The 23,514-nt window shown below is 55.3% G+C and overlaps 1 protein-coding gene and 1 long non-coding RNA gene across 8 annotated transcripts in view; one reads left to right on the forward strand and one right to left on the reverse strand.

Moving 5' to 3' along the window:
- The window catches only part of COL27A1 (collagen type XXVII alpha 1 chain), a 140,577-nt gene that overhangs the window by 4,823 nt on the left and 112,240 nt on the right, over positions 1 to 23,514 (reverse strand). For 4 of the 7 annotated variants that reach the window (XM_058694403.1, XM_058694405.1, XM_058694401.1 and 1 more), the window contains 23 exons: positions 20,604 to 20,657; positions 20,366 to 20,473; positions 19,544 to 19,597; positions 18,944 to 18,997; positions 15,456 to 15,512; positions 15,212 to 15,265; positions 14,630 to 14,683; positions 14,299 to 14,352; positions 13,595 to 13,648; positions 13,150 to 13,257; positions 12,573 to 12,680; positions 11,597 to 11,704; positions 7,819 to 7,872; positions 7,344 to 7,406; positions 6,902 to 6,955; positions 6,724 to 6,759; positions 6,586 to 6,603; positions 6,319 to 6,354; positions 6,005 to 6,031; positions 3,604 to 3,669; positions 3,086 to 3,254; positions 2,058 to 2,167; positions 184 to 402 (listed from right to left, as the gene is read on the reverse strand). In XM_058694403.1, the coding sequence (XP_058550386.1) occupies positions 184 to 402; positions 2,058 to 2,167; positions 3,086 to 3,254; positions 3,604 to 3,669; positions 6,005 to 6,031; positions 6,319 to 6,354; positions 6,586 to 6,603; positions 6,724 to 6,759; positions 6,902 to 6,955; positions 7,344 to 7,406; positions 7,819 to 7,872; positions 11,597 to 11,704; positions 12,573 to 12,680; positions 13,150 to 13,257; positions 13,595 to 13,648; positions 14,299 to 14,352; positions 14,630 to 14,683; positions 15,212 to 15,265; positions 15,456 to 15,512; positions 18,944 to 18,997; positions 19,544 to 19,597; positions 20,366 to 20,473; positions 20,604 to 20,657 (1,719 nt within the window). The remainder of the gene's footprint in view (positions 1 to 183; positions 403 to 2,057; positions 2,168 to 3,085; positions 3,255 to 3,603; positions 3,670 to 6,004; positions 6,032 to 6,318; positions 6,355 to 6,585; positions 6,604 to 6,723; positions 6,760 to 6,901; positions 6,956 to 7,343; positions 7,407 to 7,818; positions 7,873 to 11,596; positions 11,705 to 12,572; positions 12,681 to 13,149; positions 13,258 to 13,594; positions 13,649 to 14,298; positions 14,353 to 14,629; positions 14,684 to 15,211; positions 15,266 to 15,455; positions 15,513 to 18,943; positions 18,998 to 19,543; positions 19,598 to 20,365; positions 20,474 to 20,603; positions 20,658 to 23,514) is intronic. The other 3 variants (XM_058694402.1, XM_058694406.1, XM_058694407.1) reach the window with 3 other exon arrangements.
- On the forward strand, positions 3,197 to 13,117 carry LOC131491455 (uncharacterized). Its single transcript, XR_009251468.1, has 4 exons — positions 3,197 to 3,375; positions 3,568 to 4,609; positions 9,214 to 9,366; positions 12,722 to 13,117. It is a non-coding gene; the product is annotated as an uncharacterized LOC131491455 (long non-coding RNA).

Raw genomic sequence — 23,514 nt, forward strand, 5'->3', positions numbered from 1 at the left:
TGCTAATTATGCTAATACAATATACTATATTACAGTAACATACTAATGTAATGTGCTAACGTGTATTACATTAATTGTTATGTATAATTTTATAATAATTGTTATGAGTAATTTTATAATTTTATAATATAATTAATTGCTATGTTCATGCATGAGAGGCCCAGGAGGGGCCCCAAGGGTTACCTTGCAGCCATCCATGGACACTTCTGGCCTGAACTGACCACCTGCTTCAAAGATCTGCCCGTTCCACGCCCGGAAGCGCACAGCCCGCTTGGCTGGGGTCTGCCCCGTGCCCTCCTGCCACACGGTCATGTTAAGGCAGTGGATGGTGATGTGCTGTGTCACTTCAGAGCTTAGCAGGTGCAGAAAATTCATCTGGACCCGGCTGACAGCAAACTCGACCTGTGGCAGAAACACGGCAGTGAGGTAGGGTCAGGCCGGCTGCCCGAGGCTCTCAAATATCCTCACCTCTCTCTGGAAGGCGCAGAGAGAAGCTCTTTCCTGGTGAGCCTTTCCCAGCTTTGCCCCCAGACGCGTGCCCACTGGAGACAGGGACATAGAGGTCCAGTGTGAGCCAGTCCACAGCCAAGGAGTAACAAGGACGGGAAAGAACCGAGGCCACAGCTATGAGGGTTCCGGAGTCACCTGATCCCTCCCCCATGGCATGGGTGTGGGAGGGGGTTTGTCTTTGGAGCTGAGCTGGGATCCTGAGGCCCAGAGAGGAAGAGAGGCTCTTGGAACAGGGGGAATATGAGAAGTGCCCTCCCCACCCTTTCTAAGTCCCAAGGCCCCAGAAATGGCAGTCCCAACAACCAACAAGGACAGGATTTATGGCTTCAGTGGATGCAGCTTAAGCCCTGACCATTGGTATTGTCTTTTTGTAACGCAAGTGCTGAGGAACCCTAAGCCCCCACCCTGGACCCCAATAAAAGCAGAACCCCAGGCCCCTGCACACACGCCTCTCTCCACCAGCGACCTGGCTGTGCACCCCCGATGTGCTGTGTGATTTTCAGGTCCGGTAAGTAACAAATCTGTACTTTTTCAAAGTTTCTTAGTAGCGAAGGGCACCTTGCAATCATAGTAAGAACCACAAGGGCTGGCCCAGCTGCAATGTTGGTTATTTATAGGCTGAGACCGGCACAAAACGGTGGCCACTGTTCCTGGTGGGATGGCCAGTGCAGGGGCCATCTCTGGCCTCACCCCTCTGCTGGGGAGGTTTGACGTGGGGGTTCCCAAACCCCAGACTCAGAGTCAGAGGGGAAAGAGCCTGGCTGGGGTGGGGGTGGGCACTGATGAGGCTACTGTGTTTCCTGCGTCTGGCACATGTTGGCCACCCGACAAGACTCGCTGACTAGCTGGCCCACGTGCAGATTCTTAAACTCGGGGTCAGAGCCGGTCAGCACGGGGAAGCTCCTGGAGCTTCCTCGGGAGGCCTGATGGGATGGGATGCAGGGGTTCTCTGCCCCCACCCCTCCCCTGCAGGCCAATGGGCTCCTCCCACTGTAGCATGAGTCCTCCCATATGGAGGATTTGCTGACCCTGCAGACCCACAATACACCGCAGGGTACCCCGGGCAGGGGGTTGGTGATGCCTCAGTGCCGCCACCTGTCCTGGTTTCTTGTTGAGCTGCCCTGAGCCACCTCAAATCTTCAGCCCAGAGACGGGCACGTGGGAAGCAGGCACTGAGCATCCGTGAAACGTGTGCACACACAGCTCAGGCAGCGCGTCCTCGGTGAGCATCACACGGACTTATTTTGTACTGATGGTTCGCGGCTCTCCAAGCCAGGCCAGCTGGGCCCACTATTGCTGTTTTTGGTATTAGACAGAAAGTTCTACTTGAAGGAAACACCACTAACCTCATCATACAACTCGAAAGGGTTTGGCAACCACAGATTTAGAAGGATTCTTCCCCAGTTTACAGAAGAGGAATCAGGCTCACAAACAGCCAGGCAGCAAGACAGCCGAGGCTCAGACCATAACTTGGGTGGGCTGGAGCCCTGGGCAGGGGAGGGGCAGAGAGGACCGGTCAGTGTCGGGGCGGGGTGGGGGGAGCAGACCTTGGAGGCCGTGATGGGCTTGAGACACGTTTGTCCACCATGTGTGAAGTTGCAGGAAACTTCGATGGTGTCGGACGAGCAGCCAAGGTTTGGATCCACCCAGTAGGTACCTGTAGGCAGCATGGACGGGGGATGGTATGTGTATGTGGGGAGGAGCCTGGGGCTTGGTTCTGCAGGTGGACCGCACCCCTGGTGACCCGCGGAGCCCCAGCGGGGCATGACGTCGGGGAAGGGAGCAGAAAAGGATTCCACGAGCCCTTGAGATGGGAACAAGGCCTCTGGGCAGAGTTCACAGCTGGCAGAGGTCCTGGAGGGGCCACAAGGCTGAGCCCTTGCCTCTGGTGCTCCTGTGAAGCGTCCACTTTACAGAGGGAACAGCTGAGGTTGAGAGAGGCGGAATCACTCGCCCAAGGGATTTAGGGATCATCTGGGTGAAGGGGCTCTTCCCCCAAGGCTTGCAGGGGGGAGGGGCGGGAATCAGGCCTCCACCCCACCGGCTAGACACCTCTGCCGGCCCCTGGTTTCCCCACAGGCCTTCCAAGGGAGCCGAAGGCCCCACAGCTGAAAGAGCAGGACAACCGGCCACTAATGTACCTTGTTGTCAGTGGAGAGAAGAGGTGTGGACGGGAAGGGGGGGGGGGATCCTGGCTCTCAGAGAATCCCTGACAGCCCCCCCCCCCACAGTCCCCTGCCCTGTCCTCGCCCTTGGAGGCTTGTCCCGACAAGGCTCTTATCTCCTTGCACTGAAACGGGTGTCCCCAGCTTGCAGAACTGTGGGCTCTGAAAGGGTGCAAGCATTCCCCCACACCCCGGGAAGCACAGGGCCTGCCTTGCGGGGCTCAGTGACTGTTTGTTGAGCGGATAAACGACCACCCCAGGTGCCTGTCTCCCCAAGGACAGAATCTTGGTCCCAGTGAGCCAAGACCCCAATGCCCCATCTCCGCCAACCCCTCCTGGACCTCCCCTGCCCGGCCCGCTCCACCCCGAGGGGCGGAAGCCTTGTCTTCAGACCCCACAGGCCCTCGTACCGTCCACCATCTTCTGCTCACAGTCCATGAGGTCTCGGCAGACCCGGGCAGGGTTCTCTTTGGTGCCCAGGGGCGTCTTAATGCTCTGGATGAGGTTGCTGAGGTAGTGTAAGGTTTTAAAGATCTCCCCTCCCTGGTCCAGCACCAGCCGGTCTGGATGGCTGTAACCCTGTCATGAGGAGAGAAGGTGGTCACCGGCTCCTTGAGGTCCCGGCCCGGCCCGAGGTCTAAGCCTCTGCAGCCGCAAGTTCTTGCACTTGGGAGATGATGCGGCTCCCCCCACTTAACAGGTAGGGAAACTGAGGGCCAGGGATGGGATGGGGGCTGCCCCAGAGTCTGGAAGCTTAAGGGGAGTGGAGGGCCAGCATCGACTCCCCCAGCCGCCAGCTCCAGCTCGGGGAACAAATAAGCTGTGGGACGCTCGGTGCAGGCCACGTGGAGGCTGTTGACCACACGCGAGCCATTCCTTCTGTCTCCCCCAGGAGGGGATCTCATGCAGGCAGGGGGCCCGGAGGTACCTCTGCTTTCAGTGCGCCATTTGTGTCCATCCACGTCTGGAAAGCTGCTCCAAGGTCATCTTGCTGCTGTGCAAAGAGGAGACGGGGTGTGCATCCTGTCCCCACTCCTGGCCCCAAGACCTCCCCAGACTCACCAAGAGGGAGACCCAGGGTCTGAGCACGAGCTCTCCCAGCCACCCGCCCGGGTGGTATCACGGCCAAGTCGCCTGCCTCCTGTGGAACTCTCTGTCTTTCCTCCACTTACAAACGGAGTCAGAGCTGACCCTTCCACTCCCTTTCTCCAGGCCTTCCCTAGCTCTCCATCACCCTCAGGATTAAGTACAAACTCCTCCACGTGGTTACAAGACCTGAGCTGAGTGTTGTGGTCTCTGGCCCAGACTCTCTTCTCTTGGTCACACAAACTCTGTGCACCAGACGCACTCTTGTGTTCCCAAATCGCTAAGCACCATGCTCTATCTAGCCACGGGGCCTTTGCACATGCTGTTCCCATCACCTGGATCATTCTTCTTACCCTCCAATGCTCCATCTGGCTATCTCCTAATCCAGTGGTTCTCAACTAGGGGCAGTGTTGCCCCCTGGGGGACATTTGGCTATATCTAGAGACATTCTTGGCTGTCACAACTGGAGGAGGGGTTGCTTCTGGCATCTAGCGGGTAGAGGCCAGGCACTCTGCTAAACACCCTAAAATCACTCGTAGCAAAGGATCATTTGTTGGTAAAGGCTGCAGTTGAGTAGCCCTGCCCTAGACTCATCCTACATGTCAGCTTCCTCGGGAAATCCTTCATCGGGCTCCCGCCCCCAGGCTGGGTGCGGTTCCTTTCTCCGTGTGTCGGCAGTGCCTGTGTTTCTCCTCTGGCTTGCATTGTAGCTGTCAACCACACACCTGTGCCTCCAACCCTAGCACTGGACTTTCCAGAAGCACAGCAGCGGTCTTGCCGTGAGAACAGTGACAGGGAGAGCAGGACGGAGAGCAAAGCCCGAGAGGTCCAGAGCCCGGACTCTACAGGTATTTCTCAAGTTCACATCTCAGCCTTGCTGCTTGCTAACTGCATGATCTGGGCAGGTTGCTTACCGTCCCTCTGCATCAGGACCCTGAGAATGGGCATGATTATAAAACTCTCAGAACCTTGAGAGGAAATCAGTGAGCTAATCCATGAAAAGCACATCTAACGGTGTCTGCCTATCACAAACACTCAATATATCAGCTCTTATGCAAAAAAAAATTCAAATTCCTTGAATTTTCCATTTTTAGAGGGAAAGGCTCCCCCCCCCAGATCTCTTCACTTTCCCCTAGCTGTCTGGCTTCCTTAGAGAAGAGAAGGGCTGGGGTCGGTGCAGAGTGAGAGGTCAGAGCCGTCAGTTTATTTTGGTGGATGACGCTGGGGGGATGGACAGTGAGATGCTGAGAGATGAGAAGAGCAGAGCTCTGAGGGGCCTAGTGGCACGAGGGCTCCTGTTCCGTTCAGCCCTCCTCCTCAGCCATTCCCGGGGACGCCGTCAGGGCCTGACTGTCACAGTCAGCCAGCACAGTGGTAACACAGGGAGGGACTCCTCAGAGGCCTTGGATCAACACCAATGGCCAATGATTTCATCAATCATGCTTATGTAACGAAGCCTCCCTAAAACCCCAAAGGGATGGCACTCAGAGACCTTGACTTCTGGGGAGAGTGGCCACCCGGAGAGGGCACATGAGTCTAAGCTTCCGTCTCATGCCTTGCCCTGTGCCTGTCTTCTGTCTGGCTATTCCCGAGTGATTTCCTTTTATAATAAACCGGTCATCTAGTAAGTGAAACGTTTCTCTGCTCTGTGAGCTGCTATAGCAAGTTAACTGACCCCAGTGAGGGGCATGGGGACCTCTGCTTTACAGCCAGTTGGTAGAAGCACAGGTGACAACCAGGCATCTGAGGTGGGCAGGATGGGGGATGGGTCCCGTAGGACTGAGAACCAGTGGGGTCTAATGCTTTCTCCTGATACACAGTGTCAGAATGGAGTTGAACTGTAGGGCACTTGGCTGGTGTCCCAGAATTGCTCTTGGGAATGGGAAACGGCCACCCTGGGTCAAGCTTGAATTGATATCAGAACCTGTTTAGATCCTCGGCAGTCAGCTGATCTGTACTGAGCACACTAACAGGATCAGGACCAGGGGCCCGGCCGCTGGAGTGTCCCCCTGGGTTCCCAGTCAGGAGCACATCCTGGCTAAAACATCAACTCCCCACCCTCTGGCCTCTTTCTGCTGCTTTAGGGTCCAGGGTCCGGTGTGGGGGGACAAAACCACGTGGGCATCCCTGGGCCTAGCTTAGGGTTCTAGCCATTGTGACCAGAACGAGGTCAGCTGCCAACCATCCCCCCACCCTCCCAGGCCTTACCCCAAGGAGGCCAAAGAGAACATTCTCCAACTTACAAAGTGGATAGGGCTCCCTGGAGGACCCTGAAAAGGAAGAGCCTCAGTCAGTATTTGATGGGGTCTGGGTGCTGGAGTCCTCAGGGGCTGTCAGGAGCCTGGAGGGGCCACCCGGGCACAGGGGATACGCAGAGCTGGTCTCTGCTCTTCTGGAGGCAGAGTCTGTGCTCCACAGTCTCCTGGAAGTCTGTGGAAGCTTGTGAGCCCTGCAGGGTCAGGGCCAAGACAAGCACCTGCCAGCAAAGCCTTGGGCCTCATTCAAAGGAGCTCTGCCACCTGCCCTGGAGTTCAAGGGCACCGAGCATGATACCTACCGGTGGGCCAGGCCGGCCTCTGGGACCAGGAGGACCCTGGAGGGAAATAAGAACAGTGAGGACCTGGTCAAAGGCCCTCCATCTTCCCCACCCCAGGCCTCCTCAAGTGGACCTGAGACCCAGGACAGTCGTACCTCCAGCACAGACGGGTACGGATGGGATGACTGAGGTCCAAAGGGAAAGAAGGTGCCTGAGGACTTCAGTGGTCATCACCACCCCCCCACCCCCATCCCCATCCCACCAGCCCTCATACCCCAGCCCACTCACCCTCGGACCTTGCAGTCCCTGGAGGAGGACAGAAGCAGAGAGAGACAGTTAGGGGATAGGGCTGAGCTGTGCCCCTGCCCTTGTCCCCCACCCCACCCCTACCCACTGGAGTGCTGCCCCCTGCAGCCATCGACTCACCAAGTCCCCTCGGCTGCCTTTGTCGCCTTTTGGACCCTGCAATAAATCATGGCCCAGTAAGAGAGGACTCAGAGGGGAAGTTCTATTTCCAAGATGGGGAAACTGAGGCTCAGACTGGCCCTGGGTCACAGAGACAAGCTTGCCTCAACAGTCTTTCTGGTCAGCCCCCTACACATACCGGGCGTCCTGAAGGTCCCAGGATTCCGAGGGGGCCAATGATGCCTTCCTTTCCCTAAAGGAGACAGAAAGGCTTGTGTGTTCTCGCCCTAGGGCCTGGGGAACCGAGTCACAGGGACAGGAGAGTGGACGGCAGCCTGAGTGTCCCATTGGGATGGAAGGGAGACTTCCTCAAACAGGGGCCAGGCCATGCACCTCCGGGGGCCCCTCCTGTGTGCCTTGGGGTGGGCTACGAAGAATGGGGGGAGGGGAGCAGGTAAAAGGGGGAGGCGGCAGCCCAGCTGGGCAGGAAGGGCACAGGCAAGGGGATAGAAGGCTGCGGGCAGAGGGGGCTCGAGTCTGAAGGAGCAGGAGGAATAAGGCCTGTATCCACCCAGCGGATGGCTGGCCAGCCTTTGGCCTGGGCGACTGTCCCCACTAGGACAGACAAGGAGAGGACTCACCATCAAGCCGGGGGACCCCCGAGGGCCCTGGATGCCTTTCAAGCCGATGTCTCCAGGAGGGCCCTGTGGGAGGCAGAAGAAGGGCTGTCTGTGTCTGGGTGGCTTGACAATTACTAAGCAGGTAGCAGAGTGTGCTGGCTCTGTGCTTATATAGTGTAAGCCTCTGTTCTTAACCATTTCAACGACCCTCTATGGTTATCACACCCATTTTATAGATGGCAAAACTGAGAATTGGAGATCCAAAGTAACTTGCCTAAGGTGCAGAGCAGATAAACTGGGGAGCTGGGCTTAGAACCCAGGTCTGCTGGAATATGAGTTCTGGGGAACGAGGGTATCCGTGCTCGATTCTCGCTCTTTTCCGGCCCACCACTGTACGTGCTTATGAAAAACTTGTTGCAAAAGTAAATGGATAAATGGACAAACTAGGTAGATGGATGGGACCCCAACAGGAACGATATGGAGTAGGAATCTGTACCTTGGGTCCAAAGAGGCCGGCCATTCCCGGGAAGCCCATCTCGCCAGAGTCGCCCTGTGCGGGGAGCAGAATGAGATGGGGTGAGTGGGGCCAGGACAAGGATGCCCAGCCAACCACGCAGGACCTCTGGGCCTGCCTTCTCCCAGGGACATCAGCGGCTCCACCTTGGTGAGGGTGAGGAGCTCACACACTGGACACTGTATGCCCTCTGTCGGGTGAGAATGCTCTAGAACTCTTAGGCTCTCCCGTCCCAGGTCTTCAAGGAAGAGGATGATAGGACCCACAGGCTCTTCCCCACCCATCCCAAAGGCTCTCCCAAGGACTGCGTCCCTCAGAATAACCATTAGCTGTGGGCCTGCAATGTGCCAGGTGCTTTGCATTCCTGCATCGGCCCAGGGGGGCACAGTGTGCCCTGTTCACAGATGAGAAAACTGAGGCTCAGAGAGAGCAGGAACTTGCTCATATTCACCCAGATGCCATTGTGGGGAGCGATAGGGTGTGAACGATTCTGGAGGCCGGGATTATACCGTAGGTGCGTGCTTAACTTTTAAAGAAAGCGCCCAGCTGTTTTCCAAAGTGGTCGCACCATTTTACATCCCTGTTAGCGGAGTAGGAGAGTTCCAGGTGCCCCACACCCTTGCCAACACTTGGTGTGCTCAGCCTTTGAAAATTGTTACCATTCCAACAGGTGCGCAATGGCACCTCATTATGGTTTTAATGAGCATTTGCCTAAAGACTAGCGATGCTGATCTTTTTATGTGCTTATCTGCCATCCGTCCGTCTTCTCTGAAGCGTCTAAGTCTTTTGCCTCATTTCTTTATTGGGCTACTCCTTTTCTTATTAATGAGCTTTGAGAGTTCTTTACATATCCTAGATACAAATCCTTTACTAGGTATATGATTTGTACTTCCTCTTAGTCTGTGGCTTGTCTTTTTTATTCTCTTACCTTTGAAGAGCAAAAGCCTTCCATGTTGATAAAGCCCACTTTATCAATTTTTTTAATGGGTCATGATTTTGCTGTCATATCTAAGAAATCTTTGTATAACCCATGGTCTCAAAGATTTTCTTCTACCCTTTCTTCTAAAAGTTTTACAGTTTTAGGTGTATGATCGATGTGGACTTAATTTCTGTACAGGGTATAAGGTATCCAATTGTCCCGGTACCATTTGCTGGAAAAGACTGTTCTGTATCCACTGAATTGTTTTTGCAACTTTGTCAAAAACCAGTTATCCATACACGTGTGTGACTACACGTGTGGATTCTCTATGCTGTTCCTTTGATCTGTTATTAGTATGTTTATGGCAATACCACACTTTCTTGATTACTGTAGCTTGGAATCAAATACTACAAGTCCTCCAACTCGCCCATTTCTTCAAGTTGCTTTGTTTCTTCCAGATCCTTCACATTTCCAAGCGAATGTTAGACGCAGCTTCCTATTTTCCACAAGGAAGCCTTGATGGGATTTTGATTGGGATTGCGTTGAATCCAGATACCAACTGGAGGAAAACCGACATCTTAACAATATTGCGCTTTTGACCAGCGAACACAGTAAGTTCCTCCATTTAGTTAGGTCTCCCTCAATTTATTTCAGAAATGCTTTGCAGGTTTTCAGCCCACGTGTCTTGTACACCTCTTGTCACATGTGTCTCTAAGTATTTCCTATTTCCTCTGCTATTATTAACAGTATTGCTTTTCAGATTTCAAGTTCTGATCATGGCTAGTGCATAGAGATTCAGTTCATTTTTTTTAACAGTTTATTTATTTTTGAGAGACAGAACCTGAGTGGGGGAGGGGCAGAAAGAAACAGAGACACTGAATCCAAAGCAAGCTCCAGGCTCTCAGCTGTCAGCACAGAGCCTGATGCAGGGCTTGAACTCATGGACCATGAGATCATGACCTGAGCCGAAGTTGGATGCTTAACCCACTGAGCCACCCAGGTGCCCCGAGATTTAGTTCATTTGTGCATATTGAGCTGGCGTCCAGCCATCTTGCTATACTCACTTGTCCTAGTAGCTTTCCTGTAGATTCCACTGGATTTTTTTTTATTTTTAATTTTTTTTAATGTTTATTCACTTTTGAGAGAGAGAGAGAACAAGCACAAGCAGGGGAGGGGCAGAGAGAGAGAGAGTGGGACTCAGAACCCTAAGCAGGCTCCAAGCTCTGAGCTGTCAGCACAGAGCCCAAGGCGGGGCTCGAACTCATAAACCGTAAGATCATGACCTGAGCCGAAGTCAGACGCCTAACTGACTGAGCCACCCAGGTGCCCCTCCACTGGATTTTCTATATAGATAATCATTTTATCTACAAATAAAAAGATTCACCTCTTCCTTTTTGACATGAATGCTTTTTATTTTTTTTTTTTTATTCCTTATGGCATCGGCTAGAGCTGCCAGTACAATATTGAATAGAAGTAGTGAGAATAGGGGTGCCTGGGTGGCTCAGTTGGGTAAGCGTCTGACTCTTGATCTCGGCTCAGGTCATGATCTTACGATTTGTGAGTTCGAGCCCTGCATTGGGCTCTGCACTGACAGTGTGGAGACTGCTTGGGATTCTGTCTCCTCCTCTCTCTGCCCCTCCCAGCACACACGCCCGTGTTCTCTCTCTCTCTCTCTCTCTCTCTCTCTCTCTCTCAAAATAAATAAATAAAATAAACTTCGAAGTAATGAGAACACATATCTTTGACTCTTTTCTGCTTCTTGGGGAAAAAATTCAGTCAATCATTCTTTTTTTTTTTTTTTTAATTTTTTAATGTTTGTTTATTTTTGAGAGACAGAGACAGAGTGCGAGCAGGCAAGGGGCAGAGAGAGAGGGAGACAGAGAATCCAAAGCAGGCTCCAGTCCCTGACCTGTCAGCACAGAGCCTGATGCGGGGCTCGAACCCATGAGCCACGAGATCATGACCTGAGCCGAAGTCGGATGCTCAACTGACTGAGCCACCCAGGCACCCCTCATTTGGTCTTGATGTACTACCCTTTTTATATATTCTTAGATTGGTATTTCTGAAATTGTATTGAAAACTTTTGTATTCCTATTTATGAGATATATTGGTCTGTAATTTTCTTGCAATGTCTCTGTCCGGCTTTGACATCAGGGTAATGTCAGTTTCATAGACTATGTTGGGAATTAGTGCCCCCCTCTTCAATTTTCTGGAAAAGTTTATGAAGAATGAGTAGTACTTCTTCCATAAACTTTTGCTAGAATTCTCCACTGTAGTCATCTGAGCCCAGAGTTTTCCTTGTGAGATGCTTTTTAAATCACAGAATGAGCTTCTTAGATAGATACAAGGCTACTTCAGGTTCAGATGGCGATCCACATCTCCTCATTCTGAAGGGACCACTGAGATCTCATTTCTTTTTAAAAAAAAATTTTTTTTAATGTTTATTTTTATTTTTGAGAGAGACAGAGACAGAATGTGAGTGGGTTAGGGGCAGAGAGAGAGGGAGGCACAGAATCCAAAGCAGGCTCCAGGCTCTGAGCTGTCAACACAGAGCCCAACAAGGGGCTCGAACTCACGAGCTGTGAGATCATGACCTGAGCCGAAGTTGGACGCTCAACCAACTGAGCCACCCAGGCGCCCCTCAGATCTCATTTCTGAGCCTCCTCCCTCCTGCCACCCTGCTCAGGGGAGGCAGACGAGCATCTGGTGCCCAGAGAGGCTGTTGCTCTGCCCTTGTCACAGAGCAGGAGGGAGGCTTCTGGGCCTGTGCGTGCATGTGTGAACATGAGTATTTGTGTGCATGTGTGTGTGAGAACATCTGTATTCCCAGGGCTCACTCACCGGCTGGCCTTTGGATCCAGGCTCCCCCTGGTTCCCAGGAAGCCCGGTTCCACCTGCTGTCCCTCGTTTGCCAGACGGGCCCAGCTGCCCAGGCAATCCACTTTCACCCTTAAAAAAAAAACCCAAAATATCAAAATGACCAAATGGGGACATGGTTCTAGGGGAGGGGCAGGGAGATCCAAGAGAGTGATTCCACAGGGTCAACCGACATCTCAGGATTCTTGGGCTCAGATGCAGGCCTGGTGGGGGCTCAGAATTTCAGTCTCCTTGAGAGGACAGCCTCTTTTCCTTACTGTGGCATTCAAGCTCCAACTTCCCCTCCACTCCCCACCCTGCCTCTCCTCGACACTGTTTCCTCCCAGCAGACCACGAAGTTCCCAGCTCCGCACCCCTGCTCCAGCCATTCCTCCCCTGTTGGCCTCATTTAAACCCTCCCTGGGCCAAGGCCACCTCTCCCTCTGCCTGCTGTTCCCGCAGAGGGTTCCAGCCTCTCCCCCAACTAAACCTCGAGCTTGGGGAGGGCAGGAGGAGCCATATCTGACTCATCCATCTCAGTCTCCCCTTCTGTGTCTAGTCCTGGGCTCAGACCGACTCAGGACTGCCTCCCCACCGCTCAGGGAAGCTTTCTAAAAAGAAGCCTGTTAGAAGGGGGTCCTGGCTGGGAGCGCTACCTCGCCTTTGTTCCACGAAGGCCCACAAGAGGGCGCCCAAGGACAGCTTAGTAACCAGTTTGCCTGTTTTATTAAGGCCTGGAGGGTGCCTTCTATAATTATTTGCTACCTGGATACACTTTCCTATAAGTCAGGTTCAAGCCTGGGGCAGGGACCCCTGAGAAATGTCAGCGACAGGAACTCCATTTTCACATGGGCTGTGGGACATGGGTGCCCATAATGACACTGCTTAGTGTCATTATGGTTAGTACCAACAAGGCTGAAAGGGTGCCAGGGGTGGGTAAGTGTATTAACAAGAGTCTGACCTTGAATCCTGGGGGCCCCTGTGCTCCAGGCAAGCCGGCCACACCTGGGTTTCCTCTCTTCCCCGCAGGGCCCATGGGGCCAGGGTCCCCATCATCTCCCTGCTCCCCCTGTAAAGAAAGATGGCAAAAGGGGATCTCTTGTGTTTCAGGAAATAGGCAGCCAAGGAGGCAGAATGACTCCAAAGTCCCGGTGAACTCTGGGTGGACCTGGAAGGGGGAGGTCAGACTCCACGGGGGAGGTCATCCTGCCTGTGTGTGTGAGGACAGCTGGACCAGTGAAACACCAGGAGCTGTGCATTTGCAGGTAGGGGGGAAGAGGGACCTTAAAGGCAGAAGTTCCCTGCACTGGATGGGGCAGGACCTTCTGGGTGCAAACATGGACAGTCAGAAGGGCCACATTCCCAGGTCCCAAGGACTGAGGCCATTGCCCATGCAGGAAACTTCTGGATATGTTGGTTCTGCCCCATGCAAGTTTCCAAACCTGCTTCTCCTGGCCCATGGCCTATGGCAGAACCCCAGCCCCCACCCCACCCTGCCCCCAACACACACAAGACACCATCTGTTAACCCCTGCTCACCTGCTGTCCTGCTTGACCATCCCGGCCAGGAAACCCATCTGGTCCAGCCATACCCTCGGGGCCCTGTCTCCCCACCACGCCCCGAGGCCCTGGCAGCCCCTGCAGGCCCTGGAGGTATAAAAGAAGCTGGTGATGGGGTGCTTGGGTGGCTCAGTTGGTTGAATGTCTGACTTCAACTCAGGTCATGATCTCGTGGATTGTGGGTTCAGGCCCCGCATCGGGCTCTGTGCTGACAGCTCAGAGCCTGGGGCCTGCTTTGGATTCTGTGGCTCCCTCTCTCTCTTCGCCCCTCCCCTGCTCATGCGCTTTCTCTCTCTCTCTCTCTCTCTCTCTCTCTCTCTCTCTCTCAAAAATAAATAAACATTAAAAAAAAAAAGCTGGGGAGGGCTTCTGGGGAGGGCTGGGAGGCAGGAGGGAGAGAACCGGCCGTGCATGGGTCACTCACCTGAATCCCCCTTCGTCCAGGTGCCCCTGCCTTGCCTTGCTTTCCCTTTGGTCCCTGAAAAATCAAGAGGCACATGATGGAAGCTGCCTGGAAGAGGACAGACCCCTAGGATTTCTGGGACAGGTGCTGAGAGGATTATGGGGCCCCTGTGTGGCCTGTCCCTCTACCTCTTGGGCAGCATCTGAATCTGCACATGGGCTCAAGAGCCCCGGCCTGGAAGCCCAGGGGCAGGCTGGCCTTGGAACCTGCCAGTGCTGTCACTGCCCCTGCTCTGGGCCCTGGGCCCCCTCTGGCTCCCCTTGCTACAGACGCTCTAGGTACGGCAATTTCCTAGTGGGAACCTGAGCCCGGGAGCTCCTTTGATCCTCAGAGTGTGGCTATATCCCTGTGGCCTGGGACAGTGGTGGGGGGTGGGGGGGCAGGGGAGGTTGAGGGCATTAAGACAGCACTGGCCCAACAACCTCAGTGCCTCAGTGGAGGCAGACATAAGGGCTCTGGGTACAAGACAGGAAAGTCCCCCTCCTGGAGGCCCCGCATACTGGGCTGGTAATCCCCCTCACCCCCACCCCTCAGGCCCTTTGAAGCAAAGAGATCTTGACCTGAAGCACCCTGCAGGGCGCCAACCAGCCCAACCTCCCACGTGCTCTGTGCCTGGGCCAGTGTCTGCCCCTCCCGGCCTCCCTTGTGGACGTCAGCCCTCTCACCTCTTCCCCTTTCGATCCTTTGGGTCCTGGACGTCCCCGGGGTCCCGGATGCCCCTGAAAACCAAGGTGAGATGATGCAAAGCAGCCCCAGGATTCCCCCCTGGGGAGGGCAGTAGCCAGTGTCCGCCTGGAGGGGGAGGGGTGGGAGGGGTTTGGGGGTGCAGGCTCTGGGGGCGCCCCAAGCATCAGGGCAGGAGAAACCAGAGGGGACTGCCCCAGGCTATCCCACAGGGAGGATCCCTCTGTGCTTTAAAGGGGCCATTACTTCCCCCACTGCTGTCCACCCACCTCCGGGGCGGGGGCCGGGTGGGGGACAGGAAGCACCACTCACTGGTAGGCCCTGCTGGCCTGGGTCTCCACGGAGGCCTTGCACACCCTCCTGCCCCTGGAAGCCAAGGAGAGACCAGTGAGGGGGCCCATCCTGGCAGGGCTGGGGCCCCGGGCAACTTCCGGCCTGGAGGAGCCCCCGAGCGCTTACTCTTCCTATAGCCATGTGTCATCGTCCCCTCTCTGGGCTCGCTAATCTGCAAAGCCGTGGAATAATGACCCTGCCCGTGAGAGGAGGAGCCTGGTGGGGGGGCCGGGTGCTCCCCCAGTGGCTTGTCTCCTGCTTCTGTCCACTGCTTCTGTTGGGAGAGCTGTTCCCGGCCACGGATGGGGAGACTGAGGCCCGGCGAGGAAAGGGGTCTCTGTCTCCCATCTCATCCTCTCCCTCTGACGGTCCCCCTGTCAGCCTGAATTCTGGCCTGAGCTCTCTTTCAGGGGGTCTGTGCTTCAAGCTGGGCACTGATGGTGGGAGGGAGGGCTTGTCTCTTGGTGAAGGCTGTTCTCCCGCCAGGCGCCTGTGAGGGCTGAGGAATGTCCCGGCAGAACATGCTGGAGGCCGCCAGCGGGTAGGAGTTCTGATACTTACGGGGTATCCAGGGTCCCCTGGCTCCCCGCGGTCTCCTCGATCGCCGACGGGGCCCTGAATGACAAGAATGACAAAATATGAGCCACCAGGTGCAGGCGATGCAGACCTGGGTCTGGGTCTCACTGGCCTCCGGCTCTCAAGCTGGCAGCAGCCTCACCCCTGCCAACCTCCCCTCCCCCTCCCCACAGCAAGAAGCTAGGGCTCCACCTGGGCGGGGGTCCAGGGGACCGGAAGGGGGACTTACCCGATCTCCAGGTGGCCCAGGGGGCCCCTCGGCCTTGCCATCCTCGCCCTGCTCCCCCTGTGGACACAATGGGCTTTGAGACACACTTCCCACTCCTGGTGAATCTGGGGAGGTCTAGATACTCCACACAGCGCGGGAAGGGCCTTCGTCAGAGATGAAGTCCAGCCTACTTAGGGTTACAGATGGGAAGACTGAGGCCAGAGAGGGAAAGGGCAGACCTGGGCGTGCAACCAGGATCGTGGAACACAGCATAGTGTTCTTTACGGTCTGCCCCGGTGGGCACCCCGAGCAGGAGCCCTCAGGCTGTAAGACCCAGGTAGCTCGGAGCAGAGACCTGGGTCATGCCCAGCTTTGCACAGGACCAGCTGCTCAGACCCTCAACAGGTCCCTTCCCATCTCGGAGTTCTTCGTCTCAGCTGGGGAATGGGGGCGAGGTAGGGTGAAGGGACAATGGTGATACCGAGGAGTTCCAGGAAATGACACGAGAAGGCCCCGTGTGGTGCTCCTCAGGGAGTGACAATAGTCCCAACAGCTGGCAGCCAAGGGCACTGCCACCGGCCAGCCACAGACACTGGCTGCATACTTCCAACAACCCTATGCAGCAGGTGATACATTATTCTTCCCATTTTACAGCTGAGGACACTGAGGCACAGAGAGATGATGTGGGCTGCTCCATTGTTCAGCCCCGAGTAAGAATCCCTTTCTCTGGCCTTTGCAGGAATGAAGTGGCCAGAAAGCCCCAGAGCAGGCCCGGGGCTGCCCCACGTTGCACTCGGCCGCGGGCCAATTCGGGGGTCTTGTCCATCAGACAGATTCCTATCTGCAAACAGCACAGGGAAGCCTTGCAGTGCTGCTCTGAGGACCCCGTGAGGGAAGCTCAGGACTGCCCACACAGTAGGGCCTCAGATGGCCAGGAAACTGGGCGTTGCTGACAATAACAGCAGGGGCGACGTGTGGCATGGATTAAGTCGGATTGGAGAGCTTGGGTTTTGAGGCCGTGGGACCCTGGCAGGCCGCCCTGGGCCCTGGTCCACCCCCAAGACAGGAGGCTGGATGCCATGTGCTGGCTACAGGAAAGGTGTAAGCAGAACAGCGAGCGGCAGAACCTCGGGGCTCAGAATGTTCCAGCCCCAGACAACCGGTGCCACTCCCGTGGGGGTGCGTGCTGGGCAGGAGGCTCCAGCCAGGGCACCCCGGGCCCTCTCGATGTTGGCCGCGACTGAAGGGGAAGCCTGGGAGGCAGGAGAAGGAGCTGCCCCTGCAGCTGGAGCCTGTCCCCGGCCCAAATCAGTCCTGGGGGCTGGCAGCTGCAGTCCTTTGGCCCAGGGCCTCTGTGGCTCCTGTGGGCAGAGACTGAAGGCGGGAGGGACTTGGCCCGAGGCTTAGAACCAGCTGCACCCAAGGGGGTGGCCCAGGGAGTGGGGATTCCCTCTCTTCCCTGACTTCTCTCTGTGGCTTTTTGTCCCTAGTCTCTGTCCCACCGTGGAGGGAAGCAGCCGGACTAGGGCGCATTGGAGAGGGGGGCAGGGTCTACCTAGTGCATTCTGTGTGCCCGACTCTTCGTGACGTGCTTCATAGATTCCATTCAGCACTCCTACACTGCTGTGCCTACTGGCCCATTTTATAGAGGGGGAGCCTGAGGCCCAGGGAAAGAAGGGTCCTAGTCAAAGCCACACAGAAATCAAGGAGTGGTCTGACCCCAAAGCCAGCTGTACAGATCTCCTCCGCTCCCCACCTCTCCCCGCCCCCCCTTACATTGTGGCTCTAGTTCGGGGATGCGTTTTTAGCACCAGGAAGCTGGCGAAGCCCCCGTCTCCTTGTTCCCAGAGTCTCATCCCTAATCCCTCCAGACACCACCTTTGTAGACACATGCCCCACAGGGAATTCAAGAGTTGAACGACATATCAGCTCATCTAAGTGCCTGCTTCCGAAAGCCAGGGATGCACAGCCTGGCATCAGACAGTCTGCATCCTAGTCCTGCCACCTTTCCACCGGTCCTGACCTAGTCCTTGAGCATCGTGAAGACTCAGTTTCTCCATCTGTCACGTGGGACACTGACACCTCCAGGTGGGGGGTCATGGCGGGGACCGTGGAGACATCCCGGGCAAGAGCTTTGCACACGGCCGTTGTGTTTTGGGGTCTCCCTTGCGAACCTGTTCCCACTCCTCCCAGCACCCTCCAGCTTGTGCGTGGCTCTTCACTCTCGTGCCTGTTTTTACTCCTGAGCCCTTTAGGGCATCATTCTGCAGCCCCTAGCTCAGGGCCGAGAACACACCACATAATCATTTGAAATCCCTAAGTCCCTGTTAGATAGCCAAATGAATGAGAGAACTCATACAATACCTTATACATAAGAAAGTGTCCCTGGTTGCCATCTATGTGATGTTCTGCTTCGCCTCGCATTCCCGAGCTACCCACCCGCTTAACCGATGAGGCCGTCAAGGTTCAGGGGACCCTGGGGCCCCACCCAAGGCCCCGGCAGGCTCAGGGCGGATTGAGGGTTAGGATCCCATTCTCGGCAGCCACAGGAACTGGGTCTGGGGCTGAAGGTGGCTCAGAGGGAGCCTCTTGTTTCAGGGTCCGTCTTAACCCCTCCTGTGCCAGCCGTGGCAGACCGTGAGGGCCGAGGAGGGACACTTCCTGCGGCTTCCTGTGGGATGTTGGAGCCCACTGATTGCAGATCTCTTCTCCAAGCAGGAGGAAGGGGCCAGCTGGACAGCAAGCCAGGCCAGGGTGATTCACCAGGCAGCGGGATGTAGTTAGTGGGTAGCTGACTCGGCGAAAGAAAGGAGGGCTGGGGAGGCAGGGGGGCAAGGAGACAGCGGCAGGCCGCCTGCTAAGAGGCATTCCAGCTGGGCCATCAGGGGAGGAGGGAGGCAAGAGCGGGGGACTCGGAGCTCAAAGGCCCGGGCCCGGGGCCATCTTGGTGCTGCCTTGGAAAGTGACCTGAGACCAATGCCTTGGCCCTCTGGCCCCATGTCCCCACCTGCACGGTGTGGCAGGGCACAGCCATCAGCAAGCTTTCTTCTACCTATTCCTGTCTTCTACCGAGGCTGGAGCCAAGGAGTGGGAAACAGACATGCCCTCCCTCTGCCTCAGTGCCTCCTTCCTGGCTGTGAAAGGCTGGCTTTGCTCTCTGTCCTAAGCCCTCTGCTGGCTCTCACTGGGTGATCTCGTTCCTAAGCAAGGCTTCAATCTTCACGTTCGCACAGATGATGGGATTGCAGTTCTGGTTGGTGCCTGACTGGTGTCTGTTCCCCCTGCTTGACCGGAAGCCCCGGGGAAGGCAGGAGCTGTGTCTGGTTTTGTTCTGGTGCTGGGCACAGACCTGATACCCGGTACATCTGGGTTGAATGTAGGTCTAACGGCTCCCGGCCAGCCATGGTACGAGCACGGCTGAGCCGACCGTGAACCTCCGCGTGACCCCAGCCACTGTTTCCCAGGGACTTACTAGAGGGAGCACCTGCTTCCCAGGACTGAGCACCCACCTTTTCGCCCTTTGGTCCAGGAGGTCCGAGGGGACCCATGACGCCTTTGTGTCCCTACAGGAAACAAGATGACAAGAGGTGAGAGCGTATGGGCGAGTGAGGACTTGAGAGGCACAGTGATGAAGGACAGGAACTCGGAAGTGAAGAATCTGGGCTGTAAGTTTGGGTCCCGGCTCTGCCCCACCTTGCTGTGTGATTTGGAGCAGGCCCTGTGCCTCTCTGGGGCCTGGCCTCCCAGACAAGCCATGTCGGCCCCCAGCACACCTCTAAGAGGGGTGCCAGCGCGGATGCAGAACTGGGTTAAGACCCTTCCCTTCTGCAGACAGCAGGTGCGACGCCCAGACAGGGAGCGAGCGTGGCACCCGCCATGGGAAGGAAGGACTCAGTGAAGGCACTCGGAGGGGGACGGCGCTTCTGGCTGCCCACCCCCGCCCAGCCCACCAGCGGCCTCTGACCCCCACGCTGCTCTGTGGGCACAGGGACCTTCAGTGGCCCGAGGGCCACCTGCAGCAGGGAGGTGGTAGGGGCTGAGGCCGAGGCACTCCTGGGTCCCTGCCTGCAGGACAGAATTCCAGAAGGGGGTAGGTGAAATTTTCTTACATCATAACCAGCCAGTCCTGGTTCTCCTTGGGCCCCCATCCGTCCCGGAGCACCCTACGAGAGGTTACAGTTAAACCAATCATATTAAAGACAAAGATGATAAATATTCCAAACTCAGCCCTTCCCGATAACTACATTTCATTATTACCTACGCTCTCGCGTATTTCCGCCCACGGAGTCTGTGCAGTGGACAACACACAGTCCTGCATAGCTCCTCCCACGTGCCCATTCAGTGACATCATGGTGGCAGCATGCAATCAGCCAGGGTGGGAGCATTTGCACCGTGGACACTTTAAGTGTCACAAAACGGCTCAGCCGTTGATCAGTGCACACTGGCAGCTCCGAGATGCCGTCACCTGTCTGCCTCCCCCCTGCTTTCCCCCTCTACACCTGCCAGAGCCCCGGGGGCCCTCCTTCAGGGCAGGCCAGCGATAGACAGGGACACCCTCATAGTCCCCCAGGGATTCGTAGCACCTTCACCCTGATCCTCATGGAGCTATTTCCAGTGGGAAAACTCCTTCTTCCTAAAAAACACTCACGAGGGGCTGGTCCCCTCTCCCTCTCCTAAAATGGGGCTTGTCAATCTGGGTCTGCGAAGGACTTCAGAAGACCCACCACCCCCTTCAAACTGAAAGAGATACTTGGTGCTGTGGGTACTTTTGCAGGGAGAGAGGCTGCAGGTTCTGCAGGTTCCCAAAGGGATCCATGATTCAAAAGAAGCAGCCAGGACAAGGGGTCGAGCTGGCGATACCTCTCTTTCTGCCCTTGGCCCCCCTCTGCTCCGTGCCTCAGCCCACCCCACCCCACCCAGAGGGTTCTCACCGTTGGTCCCAGGCTGCCCCGGGACCCTTTAGGGCCTGGGGTGCCAGGGGGTCCGGGGTCTCCAGGGACACCCATCTCACCCAGCTGTCCTTGGTAGCCCTTGGCACCCTGCAGTGGAAGGAGAGACAGGCTGTCACCAGGCCCCATAGGGAGGTGGAGACAGACGAGAGAGACGTGGGGCAGGGCGAGGGGAGGAGGGACTGGGGAGGTCATGGCCCCAGGAAGCATGGCATGCCACCTTGGCTCCTGTCCGGCCCTTCTCGCCTTGCCTCCCTGGTTTTCCTTCAGGACCCTGAGGGGAGAAGGAGGGAAAGAAAAGGGTGAGAAATACGGAAGATTAGCGCACTAGCTCCGAGGGCAGCCTGCTGGGTTCAAAACTCACCCGTGCTCAATGCCCCTGTGACCTTGAGTGTGACCTAACTTCTTGTGATGGGAGGCTTTGTCTGCAAAGTGGGGACAGGGGTCCTATGTGCCTCAGAGAGCTGAGAATTCAACCTGCTCTCACTCACCAGGTGTGTGGCTCATATAAGCGCGGGATAAATCTTCATTTCATGGCGGCTGCTAGGCGCCCAGGCTGTCCCAACGGGAACAGCTCTCTGCACTCCCTTTGCCACACACTGTTCCAGCCTCCCAGCCACGCTGAGTCTTGGGCCCGATCAAGGCCTCCTCCCACTTGTGGTGACCTCTGGGCTTCCAGAAGGTGAAGAGACTTGCCCAGAACCCTGATTCAACTGTCGGTCTGTTTGAGTCCACCTCCAGGCCTCAGGGTACCCACTGATGACACGAGGCATCTCATCTCTAAGATGCTGCGGCTCACTTCTGACAATCCCTGGGGCCGTGTCCCACTGACAGGGACTCCCTCCCTTGGGGGTTGGAGTTGGAGGGGATTGTCACAGTGGGGCATTGTGCGGGGAAGGTCAGCTGCCCTCCCCCGCTCTCCCACTGGGGTACCCAGGCCACTCCCTCCAATAGGCCGCTGTGCCCCCTCCCCCACAGGGCATCCCATAATGCAGCTCTGCCTCGCCCTGCCCTGGTCAGGGCCACACATTTCAGCAGGGTGAGTGAGTGCGTGTAAGTGTGCATGTGTGAATATAAGAGTGGGAGAGGAGAGAATCCCAACCCTGAGCCACACTGGTTTGGGATGTAGGGGGTAGGGCAGGCAGTGTTTCTGGTTTGGAAAGGACATCCTGATGGCCCACAGAAGACAGTTCTCTCAAGGCCCAAACCTCAAGGGGAGCTGGGAAAAAAAACACCTACGTTCTTGGCAAACACTAAAGAGCTAGTTTGATTCAATCTCTATGGCTGCATTAACAGAGGTGCTTGCTATAGGATGAGGGAGATGATGGTCCCACCTTGGAATAGGAGTAGGTACTGACTGACTGTGATGGAGGAAGGGCAGGAAGACGGGATCTTAGAGGAACCAGGAAACACATGGGCTAACCCAGAGGGACTGGATTTCTGTCTGCAGATTTCTGCAGCTACCCTGAGGCAGCAGCAACTATGTTCTCTGGGGTGGTCAGTGGACAGAAGTTACAAGGAGGCTGGCTTTGGTTTAGTACAAGGGAGAGATGTCTGCTCAAAAGACAAAACATGGCAAAAGTGTACTGGAGAAGATGTCCAGTCCCTAAAGGAAGTGCCGTTCAGCCCACCCTGGGGCCCTCAGGAAGGAGGGAATGGTGATCCTGGAAGGACAGACTGTCCTGTATTCTGGTGCTTAAAGCCTCATGCGACCCTGGATAACTCCCTTTCCTTCTGTGTGCCTCAGTTTCCCAACTTCTTTTTTTTAATGTTTATTTATTTTTGAGAGAGAGAGAGACAGCATGAGCGGGGGAGGGGCAGAGAGAGAGAGGGAGACACAGAATCCGAAGCAGGTTCTAGGCTCTGAGCTGTCAGCACAGAGCCCGACGCGGGGCTCGAACTCACGGACCCGGAGATCATGACCTGGGCTGAAGTCGGACCCTTAACTGACTAGGGCACCCAGACGTCCCTCAGTTTCTCCACTTCTAATATAAAGGTCTTGAACTAGCTTTTGCACTGTCTACTCTGGTGGCCCCTTGCCACACAGGGCTACTGAACACTTGAAATGTGGCTACCAGGACAGAGGAACCAAATTCTTAATTCAATTTAATTTTAATTGATTTAAAACTAAACTTAAAATTGACCATTCAGTTATTATAAAACTTGTAGGTATGTTTGGAATAACTTGGGGATACGAATCTACATTTTCAGCTGTATAGTTCATGGAATCTAAATACAGATCAAGTATTTCTAATGCAAATCTAGCATCCTAACTGAGATGTGCTGTAAGAGTAAATTACACATCAGATTTCGTAGATTTAGTACAAAAAAAAAAAAGAATGCAAAATGCCTTACTAATGATTTTTATATTGATTATATGTTGCAAATGTTACCATTTTAGATATATCGAGCTCAATAAAATAGACTATTAAAATTTATTGCAGCCACTTCTTTTTACATTTTTAAAATGTGAGTACTAAAAAATTTTAAATTACACATGTAGCTTGTCTTCTGTTTCTACCGGACGGCACTGTGTTAGCAACGTCAAGGTCTTTTGCTCCTCCAAAAATAAAATAGTAACAACCATCATGGCTTCAACCAGGGGCCAGGCGCTGTGTCCATATTCCACATCATACCTCATCCAATTCTGGCCACAGGGTTGGGAGGAAGGGATTCTTTGTTCCATTTGAGAGCCAAAGGAATGGGCTCAGTGACATGAAGGTGTTTTCCACAGGCCACCTAGCCAGGTTGGAATGGAACGCGGATCTTCAGTGTCTGGGGCACCGCTGTCCCAGGATGGTCATATTTGGGAAATTGTGAAATCATGGTACAGGGGCTGGTGGAATTTGTCAACACACTGAGGTGATCGCTTTGGCTGATCTCTTGTCAGGAGGAGAATTGAGTCAGCACTGAAGAATTCAGCACAGGGCCAGGATGCCGGGAGTCTCCCCCAGGACAGGGCGGCCGGCCACTTGTTCTGACGGGCCCTCTCTAGCTGGGAGCATCCCTCATGGTGTGGGAAATCCTGAGTAAGGGCTGGAGCAGCCAGTGGGGTGAGGCTGTGGGGCCAGAATGAAGACTTTTGCTGGGCCCCCATCCATGTAGATATATTTCTGGAAAGGCTCTGATGG

Source organism: Neofelis nebulosa, chromosome 12 (genome assembly GCF_028018385.1).
Source record: "Neofelis nebulosa isolate mNeoNeb1 chromosome 12, mNeoNeb1.pri, whole genome shotgun sequence".
In the NCBI taxonomy this organism is placed as follows: Eukaryota; Metazoa; Chordata; class Mammalia; order Carnivora; family Felidae; genus Neofelis; species Neofelis nebulosa.